Below are 21,100 nucleotides of genomic sequence, written 5' to 3' on the forward strand. Positions count from 1 at the left end.
AAATTTTTAAAAATTATTTATCCAACAAGTGTGTACTGGGTACCAACTGTATATCCCTATATTTATTCAATACATGAATGCCTACTGTATAGTTCTCTATTTAATCAACCAATATTTATTGAACACCTACCACATACGCCTATTTTTATCCAACCAACATTTATTTGGTACCTAGTGTATACTCCTGTGTTTGTATTTAGCCATTTATTGAGTGCTTACTATGTACACCCATATTTATTCAATCAGTACTTATTGGGTGCCTTATTGGGTATATATCCCTATTTCTCCAATCAGCATTTATTGGATGCTTTCTGTATATGCTTATGTTCATCCAACCAACTTTTAGTAGGCACCTATTATATACCTCTCTAATAATTTGACTAACATGTTTGGGTACCCACTGTATTGTTGGCATTGGGGATATAGCCATGAATAGAGAGACCCAGTCCCTGCCTTCAGAGTTCACTGGTGGAGGAGAGACCTCTCTACTAGGAACTTATAACCCAGACAGACTAGTGCCATGATGAGGTGCTGGTAATTGTCCCTCACACGGTCCTCAGTGTCCCAGCCACCATGGCTCCTTACACCAGGACATTGTGGGCACCTGAAGAGGTTCCTGCCCAGGCCTCAGGGATCAGGGAGGACTTCCTGGAGGAAGGGTTGGCTAAGCTACAATCCCAGCTACTCCAGAGGCTGAGGCAGGAGAATCACATGAACCTGGAAGGCAGAGGTTGTAGTGAGCCAAGATCACACCACTGCACTCCAGCATGGGCAACAGAGTGAGACTCCATTTAAAAAAAAAAAAGCTTCTATACATGGACACCTACTATGTACCTCTATATAGCAGAAGTATATATGAACAGTGAGTAGACATTAGCCAGACAAGGAGGAGCGGGAGAAGACAGGCATTCCAGGCACGGGAACAGCATGTGTAAAGGCTCAGAGGCAGGGACAGAAAGACGGTCAGTCAGGCTGGGGTAGAGCTGGTCTGAAGCTGGGCATTCCAGACCCTTCCTGGAGGATGTCCCAGCTGCTCCCCCGCAGCTCCTGCCCCCGACTCTTGGCAGGACGAAGCCGTGGAACGCTGTAGCCGCCCAGAGCCACCCCGTGAGCACTTTGGACAGAGGATCTTGGTCAAGTGTCTGTCACTCAAGTGAGTGTACCGATGTGTCCCTCTTCTTAAATGCGTGAAAGGACCGCGTGGGTTCCGATGGGGTACACACTCCATGAGCAGTGCCATTATCGTGTGCGGCCCTGTCACCTATGTGGCCACCTTTTATAGGGGGAAGTAAGACTTCCTTTTTCGTTATCCCAAGTCGCCAATTCCTAAGTGCCAATTGTATGCCAGGATCAGTTCTCAGCCTTTCATGTATATGAACCCATCTAATCTTCACCACAACTTCATGAAGTGGGCAAAGGTGGGGAAACTGAGGCACAGAGTGGTAACATCATGGTGCCAAGACCATACAACTTGTGAGGCTGGAGTCTGGCGCTTGCTGGCCCTGCTGCTGGGATCCAGGGTTCGGCCGGGAGGCTTTGGGGCGGGTACTAGTGACCCTGGGCCTGGCTCTCAGCCCCCTCCACACCAGCCCCCAGGGAGCAGCAGAAGTGCGTGGGAACACAGTTGAACAGGATGTGGACTTGGACCTGAGCCTGGCCCTGCCTCTCCCCACCCCGAGTTCCTGCCTGGATCGGGGCAGGAAAGGGAGGCTCCATGCTGGCCTGAGGCCTGGGTGGTCCTCCTGCCCTAAACACAAGGATTGGGAACTGGCTCTGTGGGCTCATCCAGTCATTCAACAAACACTTATTGGCCGGGCGTGGTGGCTCCCACCTGTAATCCTAATACTTTGGGAAGCAAGGCAGGCGGATCACCTGAGCCCAGGAGTTTGAGACCAGCCTGGCCAACATGGCAAAACACCATATCTACTAAAAAAAAAAAAATTAGCCAGACGTGGTGGCAGGCACCTGTAATCCCTGCTACTCAGGAGGCTGAGGCAGGAGAATCACTTGACCCGGAGGGTGGAGGTTGCGGTGAGCTGAGATTGTGCCACTGCACTCCAGCCTCAAAAAACAAACAAACAAAAAAATTTATGAAGTCCCTACTGTATACAGGACACATAACCATGTAATGACCACACAGAGCCAGGATAAGTGACACTGAAAGTGCGTAGAGTCCTGGAGGAGGCTCCTGACCCAGCTTGAGGGGTAGGAGCGGGTATCTGGGACAGCTTCCCTTGCAGAGGGACGTGTAGGTGGAGACTCAGTGAGGAAGAGGAGCTGGCTGAATAGAGAGGATGGAAGGGACATAACGGGGAGTGCTCAGTGTTTCAGTTTGGAGGTGCATGGTGAGCGGAGGCCAGCAAGGTAGAGTAAGACAGGGAAGGACTTATGGTGGCCATTCAGGTGAGCGAGATGGGAACTCCGTGCAGCGTGACGGTGGTGGCAGATGACACCCCAGAAAGGAGAGACGGGGAAGCCCAGAAGTTGAGAATTTCAAGATGTGGGGACTGTTGAGCCCAAAACTGCCCCCATGCCAACTGAAAAAGGGCTGTGGTTACAGGGAGGAGGAACTCTGTGTGAGTTACTTACTAAGGGTGTAGGAAGGGGGAAAAAAAATTTTCAGTGTCGGCCGGGCACGGTGGCTCACGCCTGTAATCCCAGCACTTTGGGAGGCCGAGATGGGCAGATCACGAGGTCAGGAGATCGAGACCAGCCTGGCTAACATGGTGAAACCCTGTCTCTACTAAAAGCACAAAAAATTGGCCGGGCGCAGCGGCTCACGCCTATAATCCCAGCACTTTGGGAGACCGAGGTGGACGGATCATGAGGTCAGGAGATCAAGATCGCAGTGAAACCCCGTCCCTACTAAAAACACAAAAAATTAGCCGCGTGCAGTGGTGGGCACCTGTAGTCCCAGCTACTCGGGAGGCTGAGGCAGGAGAATGGCACGCACCCGGGAGGTGGAGCTTGCAGTGAGCTGAGATCGCACCACTGCACTCCAGCCTGGGTGACACAGCGATACTCCATCTCAAAAAGAAAAAACAAAAAGAAAATTAGCCAGGCGTGGTGGCACGTGCCTGTAGTCCCAGCTACTCAGGAGGCTGAAGCAGGAGAATTGCTTAAACCCAGGAGGCAGAGGTTGCAGTGAGCCAAGATTGCACCACTGCACTCCAGCCTGGGCAAAAGAGCAAGACTCTGTCTCAAAAAAAAACAACAAAAGGCCGGGCGCGGTAGCTCAAGCCTGTAATCCCAGCACTTTGGGAGGCCGAGATGGGTGGATCACGAGGTCAGGAGATCGAGATCATCCTGGCTAACACGGTGAAACCTCGTCTCTACTAAAAAAATACAAACACCTAGCCGGGCGAGGTGGTGGGCGCCTGTAGTCCCAGCTACTCGGGAGGCTGAGGCAGGAGAATGGCGTAAACCCGGGAGGCGGAGCTTGCAGTGAGCTGAGATCCGGCCACGGCACTCCAGCCTGGGTGACAGAGCGAGACTCCGTCTCAAAAAAACAACAAAAAAACCTTTAGTGCCTCAGTTTTCCCTTTTGCAAAATGAGATGTACCTTTTCTGCAAGCCCTTAAGTGGCGGTTCCATGTGGCCCAGTGGGAGTCAGATGCCCCCCACCTTGGGCCCCAAGAGGGAGTGGGGTGTGTGGATGGCGGGAAGTATTAAGGAGAACCCCCTCCCTCCCATTTACTTGTAGGTTTGAGATTGAAATTGAGCCCATCTTTGGGATCTTGGCTCTGTATGACGTGCGGGAGAAAAAGAAGGTAGGAGCCTCTTTTTTCTCTTTCCTCCCCTTCCTCCTCCTTGTTGGGGGGCTGTGGGCTTCCCAAAAGTAGTAGCCCAGCTGCCTCTGGTATCCCCAGATCTCGGAGAACTTCTACTTCGACCTGAACTCGGACTCCATAAAGGGGCTGCTTCGGGCTCATGGCACCCACCCTGCCATCTCCACCTTGGCCCGCTCTGCCATCTTCTCCGTGACCTACCCCTCACCTGACATCTTCCTGGTCATCAAGGTACCTGCTGGGGCTGGGCAAGGGGGTGGTAATACCGAATGCCTGTCACTGCTTCAGTCCCTGCCTTCACAGAATGAGACAGATACATCACCAAGAAGGGTAATCAGGGCTGTTGCCAGGGTCACACAGGCTAGGAGGAGGTCCCTAACCCAACTCAGGTGGGGAGAAATCACCGAGGGCTTCCAGGGAGAGGCGACAGTTGAGCTGAGAACCATAAGTGGACAGCCTGGGAAGAAAAACCATCCCTGGGCACATGTAACAGGCTGGGGTCCTCGGAGGCAGGTGAGATGCTGTTGGGAAGTTTGTGGACAGATGAAAGACCTAGTTGGCACCCTCATTTGAGAGTTTCTCTTTCTGGGAGTGAGGACAAGTTTCTTTTCTCAAAATCTTCAATTAGGTTGCAATGATGAAATGAATCCAGTGTCCACAGGCAGGTGCTGCTACGGTCATGCTTCACAGGGATCCCATCTTCAGTCCTCACCACAGGCCCCAAGGTGGAGGGGTGCCATAGCTCCCATTTCCAGATGGGGAAACTGAGGCACAGAGTAGCTAGGGTCCCACTGCCCAGGGTCTTACAGCCCCTGAGTGGTCAGGATTGGAGTCTAGGCCTCATGGTTCAGAGCCATGCCCAGAGTGGCTTTTGTTTACACTAACAAAGAAAAATGTAGGGAAGGCCAGGCACGGTGACTCATGACTGTAGTCCTAGCACTTTGAGAGGCTGAGACGGGAGGATCGCTTTAGCCCAGGAGGTCGAGACCAACCTGGCCAACATGGTGAAACCCATTCTCTACAAAAAATACAAAAATTAGCTGGCGTAGTAGCAGGTGCCTGTAATCCCAGCTACTCTGGAGGCTGAGGCAGGAGAATTGCTTGAACCCGGGAGGCAGAGGTTGCAGTGAGCCGAGATTGCACCATTGCACTCCAGTCTGGGTGATAGAGCGAGACTTCATTTAAAAAAAAAAAAAAAGGCCAGGTGTGGTGGGTCATGCCTGTAATCCCAGCTACTTAGGAGGCTGAGGCAGGAGAATCGCTTGAACTCAGGAGGCAGAGGTTGCAGTGAGCTGAGATCCCACCACGCACTTCAGCCTGGGCAACAGGGGAGACTCTGACTCTGTCTCAAAAAAAAAAAAAAAAAAAAAGGCTGGGCGCGGTGGCTCACGCCTGTAATCCCAGCACTTTGGGAGGCCAAGGCGGGCGGATCACGAGGTCAGGAGATCGAGACCATCCTGGCAAACATGGTGAAACCCTGTTTCTACTAAAAATACAAAAAAATTAGTCAGGTGTGGTGGCGGGCGCCAGTTACTTGGGAGGTTGGGGCAGGAGAATGCCATGAACCCGGAGGGGGCGGAGCTTGCAGTGAGCGGACATCACGCCACTGCACTCCAGCCTGGGCGACAAAGCAAGACTCTGTCTCAAAAAAAAAAAATTTTGCATGGCAAGCCGGGGACGTGATGGCTCATGCCTGTTATGCCAGCACTTTGGGAGGCAGAGGCGGGGGCATCACTTGAGCCCAGGAGTTTGAGACCAGCCTGGGCAACATAGCGAGACCCCTGTCTCTATAATACATGCATACATACAAACATACATACATAAATGTAAATAAATAAGTAAATGTAGGGAAAATATCACCAGCTAAAAGTGGGCTTGGAGTTTGGGGGTGGATCTGAAGAATGGGAGGGAGTAGCCACCAGGCAGGTCAAGCACTAATCCTTGATCCCAAGGACAGTGGGAGCCATGGGAAGTGTTGGAGTGAAAGCCTTCATATGATAGGAGTGTCTGAGGGCCCATGAGGGGTCCTGGAGGCTGGGGAGTCAGTAGGAGGGAACAGAGCGTTCAGGCGGTGCCTCACTGGATTCATTCATCTGCCCCGCAGTTGGAGAAGGTGCTTCAGCAAGGGGACATCAGTGAGTGCTGTGAGCCTTACATGGTGATGAAAGAAGTAGACACAGCCAAGGTAAGTGTGTGGGGGCTGAACCAGGGGCAGGCCAGATTCCTGACTCAGCAGGGCTAGGATGCTGAGCTGGCAGGGGACGGGGGTCTCCCCATAGAACAAAGAGAAGCTAGAGAAGCTGCGCCTGGCAGCTGAGCAGTTCTGCACCCGCCTGGGCCGCTACCGCATGCCCTTTGCCTGGACGGCCGTGCACTTGGCCAACATCGTGAGCAGCGCTGGGCAGCTGGACCGGGACTCTGACTCGGAGGGCGGTGAGGAGGCGGGGCTAACAGCCCTGGGGCGGGAATAGGGGCGGGGCTAAAGGGTGGTGCTGACAGGCCTGGGGCGGGGCTACGGAGCGATGGGGGTGCGCCCTCTGCTGGCCGAACTGTGCCGCCCCTGAGTCTCCTTGTTTCATCTTGGTCCCCCTTTGGTCATTGTCACTCCCTCCTCTAGAGCGCCGGCCAGCTTGGACAGACCGCCGCCGTCGGGGGCCCCAGGACCGGGCGAGTAGTGGGGACGACGCCTGCAGCTTCTCTGGCTTCCGCCCAGCCACGCTAACTGTCACAAACTTCTTTAAGCAGGTGTCCTACCCCGGGGCCAGGGACTCCCCCGCTCCCCGCTGGCTGCATCAGCCCTGGGGACCCCCTAGCCCCCTGGCCCAGGCTGACGGGAGCGGGTCCCATGTAGGAGGCCGAGCGACTTAGTGACGAGGACCTCTTCAAGTTCCTGGCTGACATGAGGCGCCCGTCGTCCCTGCTGCGGCGACTACGTCCTGTGACTGGTGCGTGGCACACCCCATACACAAGAAGTATCACTCTCACTCAGTCACTCAACAAACCTACACCGAGAGCACCTACTGTGCCAGGGGCATCAGAGACCCAACCATGACCTTGATAGACAAATCCCTGACCTTGGGGGCTGACTGTGCCTTCTAATGAGGACCATAGACAAGAAGCAGAATAAATAAGATGGATATAGGGTGGATAATGGCAGCGGGGCAGGCAGGGGTCCTGGGGGCAGAGTTGATCAAATGTAGGGGTAAGGCTGGGGTGCAGTGGCTCAAGCCTGTAACCCCAATACTTTGGGAGGCTGAGGCAGGAGGAAGATCGTTTGAGCACAGGAGCTCAAGACCAGCCTGGGGGCCAGGTGCAGCGGCTCATACCTGTAATCCCAGCACTTTGGGAGGCCGAGGCGGGCAGATCACTTGAGGTCAGGAGTTTGAGACCAGCCTGGCCAACACGGTGAAACTCCGTCTCTACTAAAAATACAAAAATTCACCTGGTGTGGTGGCACACACCTGTAATCCTAGCTACCTGGGAGGCTGAGGCAGGAGAATCACTTGAACTGGGGAGGCAGAGGTTGCAGTGAGCCAAGATCGCTCCACTGCACTCCAGCCTGGGCGACAGAGCCCGACTCCACTTAAAAAAAAAGAAAAACAAAAACAAAAAAAACTGTAGGATGAGAGACAGCAAAGTTGAGGGCAGTTTCTGGACTTGGCACCTGAGGGACACAGCCCCCAGTCCCCAGAGAACATCGTGGGAGAGTCTGCCCTGACTCCACAGCCCAGACAGGGTGGGCTGGGCCGGGAGGCTCCCAGGCAGGTGCAAACTGGTTCTTCCCTTCCCAGCCCAGCTCAAGATCGACATTTCTCCAGCTCCGGAAAATCCCCACTTCTGCCTCTCCCCCGAGCTGCTTCATATCAAGCCCTATCCGGACCCCAGGGGCCGGCCCACCAAGGAGATCCTGGAGTTCCCTGCTCGCGAAGTCTACGCCCCCCACACCAGCTATAGGTACAGCCTCTGGGGCCCAGCTGGGCACTTGAATGGGAGGTATTCGTACATCATGCTGGTTGGGGTCTCCCTAAGCCGAGGACACACACAGACACCCTGGGTGAGATGCCACGACTCTGCTTTAATAAGGGGGGTGTGTAGGCATGAAAGGGTACACATCCTTCCTCCACCCCTCCCCAATGGGGCTACGTCCTCTGCCTTTGTCCCTGCCTGCGTCTGTCTCTGCTCTGTGCTCAGAAGTGGGGCCCGGCGCCCTGGCTGATCCCAGTGAACAGGCAGCTCCTCCCTGTTCAGGGGCCTCATGGGGCGTGGAAGTGTTCCTTGCAGCATGGTTGGTCCTCAGTTCCATCCAGGCAGATTCAGGCTGGGAGCGCCGCTTTGTGGATTCTGGGGAGGGAGATGTGGCTCATCCCAGGTGAGGGGGCCCCTTTTCAGCTGCCCTGTGCACCCCCCATCCAACTGCCCTGCCTCCCAAACCCCCGCCAGGCTCACCTCTCCTGGATCTGTCGCAGCCGATGCTGCTGTGCCACCATCTCCCGCCTCTGCCGCTGCACGTGGCCTGTGAGGGCCCACAGGATGTGGCTCTGCTTGTCAGCGTGAGCCTGTAGGGGTCAGAATGGAAACCTCAGCCGACGGCCACCTCACCTCCCATCTCCTGACCCCCTGCCCTGGCCCCCCTATTGTATCTGTGTGACCCAGCAAGTCAGCAATGCTCTTTGGCCTCAGTTTCTCCATCTGTACAATGGGGATAAAATAGGACTCACTTCATGGGGAGGTGATAAACATCGTATGGATTTTTTTTTTTTTTTTGAGACAAAGTCTCTCTCTGTCACCCAGGCTGGAATGCAGTGACATGATCTTAGCTCACTGCAACCTCCGCCTCCCGGGTTCAAGCAATTCTCCTACCTAAGCCTCCTGAGTAGCTGGAACTACAGTCACGTGCCACCAGGCCCAGCTAATTTTTTGTATTTTTAGTAGAGATGGGGTTTCACCATGTTGGCCAGGCTGGTCTCCAACTCCTGACCTTAAGTGATCCACCCGCCTCAGCCTCCCAAAGTGCTGGGATTACAGATGTGAGCCACCAAGCCCGGCCATCGTATGAATTATTAAAGGGCATAGAACAGTGCTGGGTACTTATTGGGTGCTTACAAAATATTACTAGTTTCTCTAGTAGTAAGAATTTATTGGCCAGGTGCTCACACCTGTAATCCCACCACTTTGGGAAGCCAAGGTAGGCAGATCCCTTGAGGTCAGGAGTTCGAGACCAGCCTGGCCAACATGGTGAAATGCCATCTCTACTAAAAATACAAAAATTAGCTGGTGCACCTGTAATTCCAGCTACTCTGGAGGCTAAAGCAGGAGAATCACTTGAACCCAGGAGGTGGAGGTTGCAGTGAGCCAAGATCATGCCACCGTACTCCAACCTGGGTGACAGTGAGACTCTGTCTGATAAAAAAAAAAAAAAGAAAAAGAATTTATTGAGTGCCAACTGTGTGCCCGCCCCATGCTGAATATTTTACCTGCATTGAGTACCTGGCCCTACTGTGAGACACCAGGTGTTGCCCTTATTTGCAAATGGAAAACTGAGGCACACAAAAGGACTTGGTTTTTGTCTGGGGACATGCAGAGTAGAGGCCACAGAGCTGGGAGGCTGATCTGGGAGGTCTTTGGGACTTAGGTGCAGAAGCGAGTTCTGGCCGGGAATCAGGGTCTCAGCCTGCTAGGGCTGGGGGAGCCCCTTACCTTTAAGACCTCAAATTCTTGGTAGGCAGGGCCCAGCCAGGCGCTCCTCAGCTGGACTTCTAGCCGCTGCACACTGTCCTGTAACACCTTCTGTGCCTGGGCCACCTCCTCCAGCACCTCGGCTGTGGCCTCTGCCTTCAGCTGCAGAATATCCTCCTCCATCTGCTTAATAAACAGGGGGTCACTAGTAGGATGACCAACTCATCTTTGTGTACCTAAGGATTTGCCTGAGTTTATTGCTGAAAATTTTGTATCCCAGGAATCCCCTCAGTCCTGGGTAAACCAGGATGGTTGGTTACCCTAGACACGAACTCCTCTTCGAACTCCTGACCACCCCACAGTGTCGCAGCTGTGGTGCCCACCTGAGTCTCCAACAGGCTTGCCCGAAGTTCCTGGGCTGCATCCCGGCCCCGGCTAACCTCCTGCCCCAGGAGTTCCATTGTGCGGCCATAGAGACCCAGGCTGTTCCTGGCCTTTGTCAGCCGTCCCTCCGTGGTCTTGTACACACCATTGAGGGCCTGGCCCAGCTGCAGGGTCCCGTGGAAGAGCAGGGTCAGCTCCTCATGCTCTGCTAGTTCTGGGCTGCTCACAGGGGCCGCTGAGGCAGGCTGGATCACCATTGCCAGGGCCCACAGCAGACACAGAGCGGGCACCGGCATGACTGAGGGTCTGAGTGTGTAGCCACAGCACCGTCACTGAAGCCTTTTATGTCTCACACCCCCACTGATCCCCAGTCAATCGTTAACTGGCCAGCCGGGTGCCCCGCATTGCACAAGGGCCTGGCGGTGGTGCGATAATTGCATCATGCGAATGTCCGGCTGGGCCACGCCGGGATCACGCTTCCTGGGGCTCAGGGCCAGGTGTGGGTGGGGGGCATTGGGAGAGGATGGGCCCCAGACCCCGCTGGGAGTTCCTGAGACTCACCATGCTGAGCCTGTTTCTCCATCTATGAATAGGCATCGCAATGATGGTAATAATAGTGAAGATTTTTTTTTTTTTTGAGATGGAGTCTCGCTCTGTTGCCCAGGCTGGAGTGCAGTGGCCGAATCTCAGCTCACTGCAAGCTCCGCCTCCCGGGTTTATGCCATTCTCCTGCCTCAGCCTCCCGAATAGCTGGGACTACAGGCGCCTGCCACCTCGCCCGGCTAGTTTTTTGTATTTTTTAGTAGAGACAGGGTTTCACCGTGTTAGCCAGGATGGTCTCGATCTCCTGACCTCATGATCCGCCTGTCTCGGCCTCCCAAAGTGCTGGGATTACAGGCTTGAGCTACCGTGCCTGGCCAATAGTGAAGATTTTATAAGCATTGAGGGCGTTTATTGGCCTGGTTAGTAGCCAAGGGGGCAGGTGCAGGTGGCAGAGACTCTCCCAAGGTCACACAGCCTGATCTCCAAGACCTGCATATACCCAGATCACCACTGACTGCCATTTTAGTCCCTGGCAGATTGTGCAAGTACCTCAGTTTCCCTTCCTGTAAAATGGTGGTGATGTTAGTCCTGCCTCATGAGCTACTTGTGAGAAGTAAATGAGTGATTTCATGTTGAGTGCTTAGAACAGAGCCTGGCACACAGTAGGTGCAATTACTGTATTGTTGTAGTAATAGTGTTTGGTGCAGTTATTGTCACTGTTGTTATTTATCATTATCAGTATCGTTACAAAGGCTCAGCTGGAAGGCCTGAAGTGCCCATTATACACACAGGGAAACTGAGGCCCAGAGAGAGGTCAAGGCTTGCACAGAGTTGCCCCTGGGGGAAGGAGGCAGGACTCTGACTCTGGCCTCAGTTTCTGCACCTGAGAAATAGGCCACATAATTCTAGTGACCTCCTAGGGGAAGGGCAGTCAGGCCCTCGGGTGGGGCTTAGGCTTGGCCACTGGCCACCTGAGCCACCTTGGAACTCTGGCCCCGAGTGCTTCGTTGTTCTCTGCCTTCTGTGTGTCATTGTGTCCGTGAGTGCCTCCGATGTCTCTCTGTGTTCCCACCCTCTACCACGCTGTTCCCAATCCGTGCTTTGAGGGTACTCACTTGTCCTCCACCCTCTGCCCTCTGTCCTATCTCCTGCCTGATACCTATATTACCTCTCACCTGCCCCAGCCTCATGACCCACTCTTCCCGGACTGTCTGTGCTCCCAGCCAGCCTTGTCCCATCACCCCAGCCTCATATGTGCACCTTCAGGAGCCCTGTTCCTCTGACACCCCCATCCTGCCCCCGACAGGAACCTGCTGTACGTGTACCCGCACAGCCTCAACTTCAGCAGCCGCCAGGGCTCCGTGCGCAACCTTGCCGTACGAGTGCAGTACATGACAGGCGAGGACCCCAGCCAGGCCCTGCCGGTCAGTGACTGCACCCCAGGGAAGGGGGGGAGGGCATCCCCCGTGGGTTCCTTATGCATCCACTCTGCCAGGTCATCTTTGGCAAGTCCAGCTGCGCTGAATTTACCCGCGAGGCCTTCACACCGGTGGTCTACCATCACAAGTATGTAGGGGGACATGTGAGGAACTCGGGGGCACTCATGGGGATAGGAGGATGTCCCTTATATATACACATAGGGCAGCGTCGATGAGAAGATGGGGGGCAGGAAGAAGAGAGGTAGAGGCTCCCAGAGTGCTAATGAGGGAAGCTGGGGCAGAGAGCAGAGACAGTGAGGCCCAGCAGCAATGAGGGCGTGGCATGGCAGAGGTGATGGCGCAGACAGTGGGGACCCCAGCCCCCAGCAGATCCCCCAGCCCGATTCTCCCAGGTCCCCTGAGTTCTACGAGGAGTTCAAGCTGCATCTTCCAGCCTGCGTGACAGAGAACCATCACCTGCTGTTCACCTTCTACCACATCAGCTGCCAGCCCCGGCCGGGCACTGCCCTGGAGACGCCCGTGGGCTTTACTGTGAGCCGTCCCCTCCCTTCCTCCCCCTGAGCCCTCCTCGTCCCCAAGCCTGGCCGCAGACCTAACCTCCAGCCTCTCCCCAGTGGATCCCACTGCTGCAGCATGGGCGCCTGAGGACCGGCCCCTTCTGTCTCCCGGTGTCCGTGGACCAGCCGCCGCCCAGCTATTCCGTGCTCACACCCGATGTATGTGCCCCGGAGCGCCTGCCTGCCAATGCACTCTCCCCAGAAGCACTCCCGAGTCACCTGCCTGCCTTCCTGTCAATCCTGGGAGGCTTGTTGGCCTCTACTGGTGCCTCCAGGGCCCCTGTGTAGCTCATTATCCCCCTATTAATGCCTCTCTGTGTCCTACCTGTCCTCCCCAAAGATTCCCGTTGCCTCTCTGCTCCATTCCCACATTAGCACCCTGCTTGCCTTCCTGATCACTGTCCCCTGCCCCCGCAGTACCTTATCATTCCCCATGAATGCACCATCATTAATGACTCGAGGCCTCAAATCCTCCTATCCTGTTTCCTGACCTACTCAATGAGTGTTCATTCACCCTGTGTCTCCATTCTCTGCCCCCTCCTTGGCATGTGGGTTTTCCAGCCTGCCCCGTGGACCCCCTCAGTCTACTGGGACCAGGGCTGGGGTCAGGGTGCTTGGTTGCACCCCCAGACCGGGCTATACTCACGCCACAGTGTCGCAATGGCTGGGGCCGCTGGGTGACCTGATCAGTCGGGGAGGGCTGACCAGTGCCCACCCGGTGCCTCCCTCCCACAGGTGGCGCTGCCGGGCATGCGCTGGGTGGACGGTCACAAGGGCGTGTTCAGTGTGGAGCTCACGGCCGTGTCCTCTGTGCACCCCCAGGTACGGGGTGGGGCGGGAACCCAAGAGTCCTGCCCTGCTCCCCTCTTGCCTGCCCTAGGATTGAGTAACAGTTGCCGATGGCCGGGGAGGTCTGGCCTCGGGCCTTGGACGTGACTTTGGTCAGCTGCTGATTCAGGCGGGGGTGGTCTTCGTCCCCTGGGGCCCCACCCTGCTCACTCCATGTCCCTACCCAGGACCCCCACCTGGACAAATTCTTCACCCTGGTGCATGTCCTGGAGGAGGGGGCCTTCCCATTCCGGCTCAAGGACGCTGTGCTGAGCGAGGGCAACGTGGAGCAGGAGCTGCGGGCCAGTCTTGCCGCACTGCGCCTGGCCAGCCCCGAACCCCTCGTGGCCTTCTCCCACCACGTGCTGGACAAGCTCGTGCGTCTGGTCGTCAGGCCCCCGATCATCAGTGGCCAGATTGGTAAGCGGATGTGGCCTCAGACCTCAGTTTCCCCATCCAGCACATGGCTCCTCAGTCCTGAGGTCCTGAGGGAACTTCTATAGGTCCATTTACCTCTCTGGCCATTTGTCTCATCTGATAAATGACCCCCAGTCCCCTACACCCAGAGAAGGTCTTCTGTGACCCTTTGGCTGGGCACGGCGGCTCACGCCTGTCATACCAGCACTGTGGGAGGCCGAGGCGGGCAGATCACCTGAGGTCAGGAGTTCAAGACCAGCCTGACCAACGTGGAGAAACCCCGTCTCTACTAAAAATACAAAATTAGTTGGGCGTGGTGGCACGTGCCTGTAATCCCAGCTACTCGGGAGGCTGAGGCAGGAGAACTGCTTGAACCTGAGAGGCAGAAGTTTCAGTGAGCCAAGATCATGCCACTGCATTCCAGTCAGGGCAACAAGAGCAAAAATCCATCTAAAAAAAAAAAAAATCTGTGACCCTTTAATGAGCACATGATCCCTCGAATCCTGATGTCTTTATATTTGGAAAGTGGGCGGGGAGGTGAGAGGCCTTGGGCCCTGGAACTTGACCTCTGCTTTGCCCGGCAGTGAACCTGGGCCGTGGAGCCTTTGAAGCAATGGCCCATGTAGTCAGCCTTGTCCACCGGAGCCTGGAGGCAGCCCAGGATGCCCGCGGTCACTGCCCACAGCTGGCTGCCTACATCCACTACGCATTTCGCCTGCCTGGCACTGAGCCCAGCCTCCCGGATGGTAAGTTCGTAAAAATCCCTGGGAGACAAGAAATATCTAGGAGAAGAGGCTGGGTGCGGTGGCTCACACTTGTAATCCCAGGACTTTGGGAGGCTGAGGTGGATGGATCATTTGAGGTCAGGAGTTTGAGATCAACCTGGCCAACATGATGAAACCCTGTTTCTACTAAAAATACAAAAATTAGCTGGGGCCAGGCACAGTGGCTTATGCCTATAATCCCAGCACTTTAGGAGGCCAAGGCAGGTGGATCACTTCAGGGGGTCAGGAGTTCAAGACCAGCCTGGCCAAAATGGTGAAACGCCGTCTCTACTAAAAAAACAAAAATTAGCCAGGTGTGGTGGTAGGTGCCTGTAATCCCAGCTACTAGGGGGGCCGAATCATTTGAACCCGGGAGGCAGAGGTTGCAGTGAGCCAAGATCATGCCACCGCACTCCAGCCTGGGTGACAGAGTGAAACTCTGTCTCAAAAAAAAAAAAAATTAGCCAGGTGTGGTGGCACACGCCTGTAGCCCCAGCTACTCAGGAGGCTGAGGCAGAAGAATCACTTGAACCCGGGAAATGGAGGTTGCAGTGAGCCAAGATCACGCCACTGCACTCCAGCCTGGGCGACAGAGCAAGACTCTGTTTCAAAAAAAAAAAAAAAGGAAAGAAAGATCTGGGAGAAGAGCATCCAAGTAGTGAGAATAGCATGTGCAAATGCCCTGAGGCCTCACGGGCCTTGGCTGGTTTGAGTAACTTGCAAGAGAGATAATGTCTTGCCCACTTTTGCCCCATCCTTGGGCTGTGGTTTCTGTTTGCTTGGCTGGAAAATGATTTAGATAGTCAGCAAGCCTCTTCAGTAGCTTGGAGCGGGGACTGAAGCTGGACCGCCTGGATGTGAATCCTGGCCCTGCCACCTACAATCTCTGTGACTTTGAGCATGTGACGTCACTTCTCTGAGCCTGTTTTTCCTTTTGCAAAACAGGGATGATAATAGTACCCACCTCATGGGGGCGCTGGTCATAGTAAATGACATAATAATCCACACAAAATGGTTAGCACACAGTGAACCCTCTATAGAGTTGGAATTTTTGTTTTTTTTTTAATTTGCCAAATAAACACCAACCCCTATGTGTCAGGAGTTATTCTCAGGGGTTTTTTCTTTTTTCTTCTTTTTTTTTTTTAAGAGCCAGGGTTGGCCAGGCGTGGTGACTCACAGCTGTAATCCCAGGACTTTGGGAGGCTGAGACGAGTGGATCACCTGAGGTCAGAAGTTTGAGACCAGCCTGGCCAACATGATGAAACCCTGCCTCTACTAAAAATACAAAAATTAGGCCGGGTGCAGTGGCTAATGCCTGTAATCCCAGCACTTTTGGAGGCTGAGGCAGGCAGATCACGAGGTCAACACATCGAGACCATCCTGGCCAACATAGTGAAACCCTGTTTCTACTGAAAATGCAAAAATTAGCTGGGCATGGTGGCGCATGCCTGTAGTCCCAGCTACTCGGGAGGCTGAGGCAGGAGAATCACATGAACCCAGGAGGCGGAAGTCGCAGTGAGCTGAGATCACCCTGCTGCACTCCAGCCTGGTGACAGAGCAAGATTCTGTCTCATTAAAAAAAAAAAAAAAAAAAAAATTAGTTGGGCATGGTGGTGCATGCTTGTAATCCTAGCTACTCAGGAGGCTGAGGCAGGAGAATTGCTTAAACCCAGGAGGCAGAGGTTGCAGTGAGCTGAGTTCACGCCATGGCACTCCAGCTTGGGTGACAAGAGTGAAACTCTCTCAAAACAAAAAAGAAAAAGAGTCAGGGTCTTACTCTGTCGGCCAGGCTAGAGTGCAGTGTCACGATCATAACTCACTGCTGCCTTAAACTCCTGGGCTCAAGTAATCCTGTTGCCTCAGCCTCTCCAAGTAACCGGAACCACAGGTGCACACTGCCATGCCTGGCTAATTTTTTCATTAATTTTTTTGTAGGGACAGAGTCTTGCTATGTTGGCTGGCCTGGGCTTGAACTCTTGGGCTCAAGTGATCCTCCTGGCGTGCCCTCCCAAAGTGCTGGGATTATAGGCATGAGCCACTGTACCTGGCCTATTCTCAGTTTTTCAATGCCCCCCAAATCTCTGTGAGGCGGCAGTCATTATACCTATTTTATAGATGAGGAACTTGGAAGGTCAGAGAAGGAAAGTGATTTTGCAAAGATTAGCTAAGTAGGAAGGGACTGGGAGGCATCACATCAGGTGGGTGGGTGGTTGACCCTATTCACTCCATCCTCAGGGGCCCCTCCAGTGACAGTGCAGGCTGCCACACTGGCCCGTGGCTCTGGTCGCCCCATAAGCCTCTACCTGGCGCGTTCCAAGAGCATCAGCAGCAGCAACCCCGACCTCGCCGTGGCCCCTGGCTCTGTGGATGATGAGGTTTGCCGCATCCTGGCCAGCAAGGTAGGGCAACGGGGGCCCTGGAATCTCCAGCCTCAGTGGTTGTAGCTGCCACGTGGGTGGGCGAAGAATCTCTGCTGATGAAACATGGGAAACAACAGAGACGACAACATGGATGAAGGCTTAACTCTGGGCAGCAGAGTTGGGCTGGGCTGTTGCAGGTTGTGGGGTATGGATCAGACTTGGTACTGAGCTCTGTACTCCATGACTGACCCGAGGACGATGGCAGAGCTTGGCGTGGCTGAACAAAGAGCAATATGTACCTAGTGTAGCAGGTGCATATACGCATTCACTTCATGCATATACCTACACAGGTGCATATACACATTCACCCCATGCATGTATGTCCACAGGTGCATATACACATTCACCGCTCACTTGCATATACCTACACAGGAACATGGGCACGTTCACTGTATGCATATATGTAGATGGGCACATATATGTGTTCACCTCATGAATGTGTGGACACAAGTGTGTATACACCATTCACCCCATGAATATATGTACACAGGTGCATATACACATTCACCCCACGCATAACGCATATACAGACCCGGGTGCATATACACGTTTGCCCCACGCATATACAGACCCGGGTGCATATACACGTTTGCCCCACACATATATAGACCCAGGTGCACATACACGTTCGCCCCACGCATATACAGACCCGGGTGCATATACACTTTCGCCCCATGCATATACAGACCCAGGTGCATATACACGTTCGCCCCACGCATACACAGACCCAGGTGCATATACACGTTCGCCCCACGCATACACAGACACAGGTGCATATACAGTTTCGCCCCATGCACATACAGAGCCAGGTGCATATACACGTTCACCCCATGCATATACAGACCTGGGTGCATATACACATTCACCCCGTGCATATACAGACACCGGTGCATATACCCATTCACCCCATGCCTATACTTACGCAGGTGCATATACACAGTCACCCTGTGCCTGTATGTACACGGGTCCGTATTCACCTCATGCATATACGTATACAGATGTGTATACACATGCACCCCATGCACAGACGTACAGGGGTGTGTATGCATGCACCCATGGACCCACATACACAAGTATGTATAGGCATGCACCCAATGGACCTACATACATATGCACAGTTTTCAGGATTTTCAGGACGTATGATGATACATACGTGGGCACATGTATGGTCCAGAACCGTGTCCACGCTTGGTATTTTAAGCTCCCCTCCACTGGGGATGCTAGCACTTCTCCGTGTATCTCCAGGGCATCGATCGCTCACACTCCTGGGTGAATTCCGCTTATGCTCCAGGAGGCAGTAAGGCTGTGCTGCGGCGGGCGCCCCCTTATTGTGGGGCTGACCCCAGACAGGTGCCCTTCCTACCTATCCCTGCACTTGTGTGACACCACCTCAGCATGAGCTCCTCCCACCTTCCTGGCTGCATCTGACTAACCTAAGGGGGCTGCCTGAAGGAGGTGGCAGACCCCTCTCCTGCCTTTGTTTGGGGCTGTGAAGTCTGTGTTTAGGCATCGCTGGGTCATCTTAACTGGCCTTTTGCTGCCACATAGGCCACAGTCTCAGATGGAGACAGAAGGCACAGGGATGATATGCAAATAGCATGCAAATGAAGTGCAAATCCAGTCACCCATAACCTCACTGCCCTGCATGGCCTATTCACCTCCCTTTAATCCACCCGGATCATGGGATTCTCAAAGGGCTGGACCGGAACCTCTTGGCTCCCCTATCCCGTTTTAGACAAAGAGCTCCCCTTACTTACCCTGCCTCTTTCCAGGTACCTGGTGTAGTGGAGGGCTTTGCCTCCAAACAGGCCTGGGTTCAGGTCCTATCTCTGCTATGAGCTCACCCCATGCTCTGAGCAATTGGATGCATCTTCCCAAGCCTCGGTTTCTTCATTTGTAAAATCAAGATAACACTCCAATTTTTTCAGATGCAGTTTGGACTCAAAATATGGTGCTCCCCCAGCAGTCCTGAGCCTATGCTTGATTAGGGCTGAGGGCATTGCATTGGGATTTTGTTGGGATGATAGATTCTTGGTCCGGCCTTGACCCTGAGCTTCTAGCTAGCTGGGGAAATAGACATGGATCAAACAAATGCGTTAAGTGTACGATCACACAGCGTGGAAAGGAAGCAAGTAGCAACCGAATACCAGCTTCTCTCTGGGTGGTCCTGGGGGCTTCTCCAGGGGGGTGGCATCTTTTGCTGGGACCTGAAGGGTGAGATAGAGTCAGCTAGGGAAGGGTGGGTGGGTGTGGGTGTCCAGGAAGAGGGAAAGGCATGTACAAATATTGGGACCAAGGTCAGAGGACTGTACACACAGAGAGCAGGCCACAGGGCTTGCTTCCTTACACACTTGGCCCTAGGGCCTCTTCCAGCTCTGTGCCCATCACCAAGGCAACCTGTACCCTATGACAGGCCCAGGGGACTGTTAGCAGAACAAGCAGGGGGGCCTTAGGGCAGTCATTTCCTTGGATTGTTGGGAATCTGGAAATCTGGGTGACACTGAGGCTGGGCTTTTTCAATGGAAGGCCCTCGTGGTGCACAGTTAGTTGCCAGGGCATAGCTGGGACTGGGGTAGCTGGAGAGCCCTCAAGTGTTAGAGTAGGTCCCGGGGTTGGGTCGGCTCTGTCATCAGACCTCCTCTTCCTGCGAGCAGCCTCGCCTCCCAACAAGCAAAGGAGGAAGCAAGAGTGGAGCTTGAACTCCTCTGCCCATACCCATTTCACAGATGGGGATACTAAGGCCCAAGCCAGGCTTGGGCAGGGCCAGGCCTGGAACCTTGGACTGTCTCTGCTATTCCTGGCACCTCATCAACATCTCACCTCCTCTGTCCTTATCTTTCTGCCTTGTCTTTCTCCTCCTTCCCCATCTTGTGTTTAACCTCCTCTGTCCACACTCACCCTCCTGCACCTCTGTGTCCTCCTCTCTGTCCTCTAGACTCACTGACTCGGTCATACTCTACACCTTGTCCACACTCACCCTCACCTTCTCTGGCCACACACATTCTTGCTGTCTACACTGATTTCATCTCCTCTGCCTTCACCCCACACACCACGCACCCATTCCCAGCCTTCATGTGTTCTCGGTCCTGCTCCATCCACACTCCTTCTGCCTATTGTGGTCGCACTGCTGTGTCACTGCCGTACCGTGTTTTCATTGTTATTCTCACCTCCTCTATCACATTCTTTTTTTTTTGATATGGAGTCTCGCTTTTGTCACCCAGGCTGGAGTGCAATGGTGTAATCTCAGCTCACTGCAACCTCTGCCTCCCGGGTTCAAGCGATTCTCCTGCCTCAGCCTCCCAAGTAGCTGGAATTACAGGTGCCTGCCACCATGCTTGGATAATTTTTGTAGTTTTAGTAGAGACAGGGTTTCAATATGTTGGCCAGGATGGTCTCGATCTCCTGACCTCGTGATCCACTTGCGTCAGCCTCCCAGAATGCTGGGATTACAGCATTCCTTTTTTTTTTTTTTTTTTTTTTTGAGACGGAGTCTTGCTCTGTCACCCAAGCTAGAGTGCAGTAGTACCATCGCAGCTCGCCGCAGCCTCCAAGTCCCAGGGTCAAGCAATCCTCCTGCTTTGGCCTCCCGAGCTGCTGGGACTACAGGCACACGCCACCAGGCCCAGCCACACACACATATATATATATATTTTTATATATATATATATATTTATATATATGGTTTTTTTTTTTTTTCTTAGTAGAGTCAATGTCTTACTATGTTGCCCAGGCTGGTCTTAAACTCCTGGGTTCGAGCAGTCCTTCTGCCCCAGCCTCCCAAAGTGCTGGGATAACAGGTATTGGGCCACCCCACCCAGCCTCACGTTCTTCTCCCATACCCACACACCTTGATCTTGACTCACCCAGCTCTCTCCAGCTACTCTTTTATTTGGCCCTGCCTCCACTGCTCTGTCTACTCCCACAGCACCCTGGCCATGCCAACCAGCCTCCCCTCCCCACCCACGCTGACCCATCTCTCTTTCCTGCCTGCCCCCGTTGCCCGTCCATGACCCTGACCCATCCATGTGGAAGCATTTCTTTCTCTATATTCACATTGACCCACCTCTTTTCCCCCATCCCTGTCTGTGTGGACACGTCTTTCCTCCAACCACGTACCCCTTCACCTCATCCACACTAACCCTCTCCTCACCATCACATCCCATCATAGGCCATCGACCGCACCTCTAGCCGAGCCTCCTCCTACCTCGAGGGTTCCTCCTCAGCCCCACCAGCCACCCAGCCGAGACCCACTGTGCAGAAGGTAGTGGGGGGAAGGGTGGATGA

The 21,100-nt window shown here is 54.0% G+C and overlaps 2 protein-coding genes across 9 annotated transcripts in view; one reads left to right on the forward strand and one right to left on the reverse strand.

Annotated features, from left to right (window-relative positions):
- The window catches only part of DOCK6 (dedicator of cytokinesis 6), a 60,379-nt gene that overhangs the window by 12,272 nt on the left and 27,007 nt on the right, over positions 1-21,100 (forward strand). For 3 of the 8 annotated variants that reach the window (XM_007995276.3, XM_007995286.3, XM_007995279.3), the window contains exons 7-24: positions 1,068-1,153; positions 3,704-3,770; positions 3,870-4,019; positions 5,893-5,973; positions 6,068-6,221; positions 6,406-6,533; positions 6,640-6,733; positions 7,580-7,742; positions 11,698-11,815; positions 11,887-11,957; positions 12,223-12,361; positions 12,445-12,546; positions 13,123-13,209; positions 13,404-13,635; positions 14,217-14,378; positions 16,632-16,795; positions 18,062-18,166; positions 20,985-21,077. In XM_007995276.3, the coding sequence (XP_007993467.2) occupies positions 1,068-1,153; positions 3,704-3,770; positions 3,870-4,019; positions 5,893-5,973; positions 6,068-6,221; positions 6,406-6,533; positions 6,640-6,733; positions 7,580-7,742; positions 11,698-11,815; positions 11,887-11,957; positions 12,223-12,361; positions 12,445-12,546; positions 13,123-13,209; positions 13,404-13,635; positions 14,217-14,378; positions 16,632-16,795; positions 18,062-18,166; positions 20,985-21,077 (2,196 nt within the window). The remainder of the gene's footprint in view (positions 1-1,067; positions 1,154-3,703; positions 3,771-3,869; positions 4,020-5,892; positions 5,974-6,067; positions 6,222-6,405; positions 6,534-6,639; positions 6,734-7,579; positions 7,743-11,697; positions 11,816-11,886; positions 11,958-12,222; positions 12,362-12,444; positions 12,547-13,122; positions 13,210-13,403; positions 13,636-14,216; positions 14,379-16,631; positions 16,796-18,061; positions 18,167-20,984; positions 21,078-21,100) is intronic. The other 5 variants (XM_007995282.3, XM_007995281.3, XM_007995284.3 and 2 more) reach the window with 3 other exon arrangements.
- On the reverse strand, positions 7,807-10,993 carry ANGPTL8 (angiopoietin like 8). Its single transcript, XM_007995275.3, has 4 exons — positions 9,848-10,993; positions 9,486-9,647; positions 8,235-8,344; positions 7,807-8,129 (listed from the first exon to the last, which is right to left on the reverse strand). Exons 1-4 carry the CDS (start codon positions 10,142-10,144, stop codon positions 8,102-8,104), a joined length of 597 nt encoding a protein of 198 aa, XP_007993466.1. The 5' UTR covers positions 10,145-10,993; the 3' UTR covers positions 7,807-8,101.

Source organism: Chlorocebus sabaeus, chromosome 6, assembly GCF_047675955.1.
Source record: "Chlorocebus sabaeus isolate Y175 chromosome 6, mChlSab1.0.hap1, whole genome shotgun sequence".
Taxonomy (NCBI): Eukaryota; Metazoa; Chordata; class Mammalia; order Primates; family Cercopithecidae; genus Chlorocebus; species Chlorocebus sabaeus.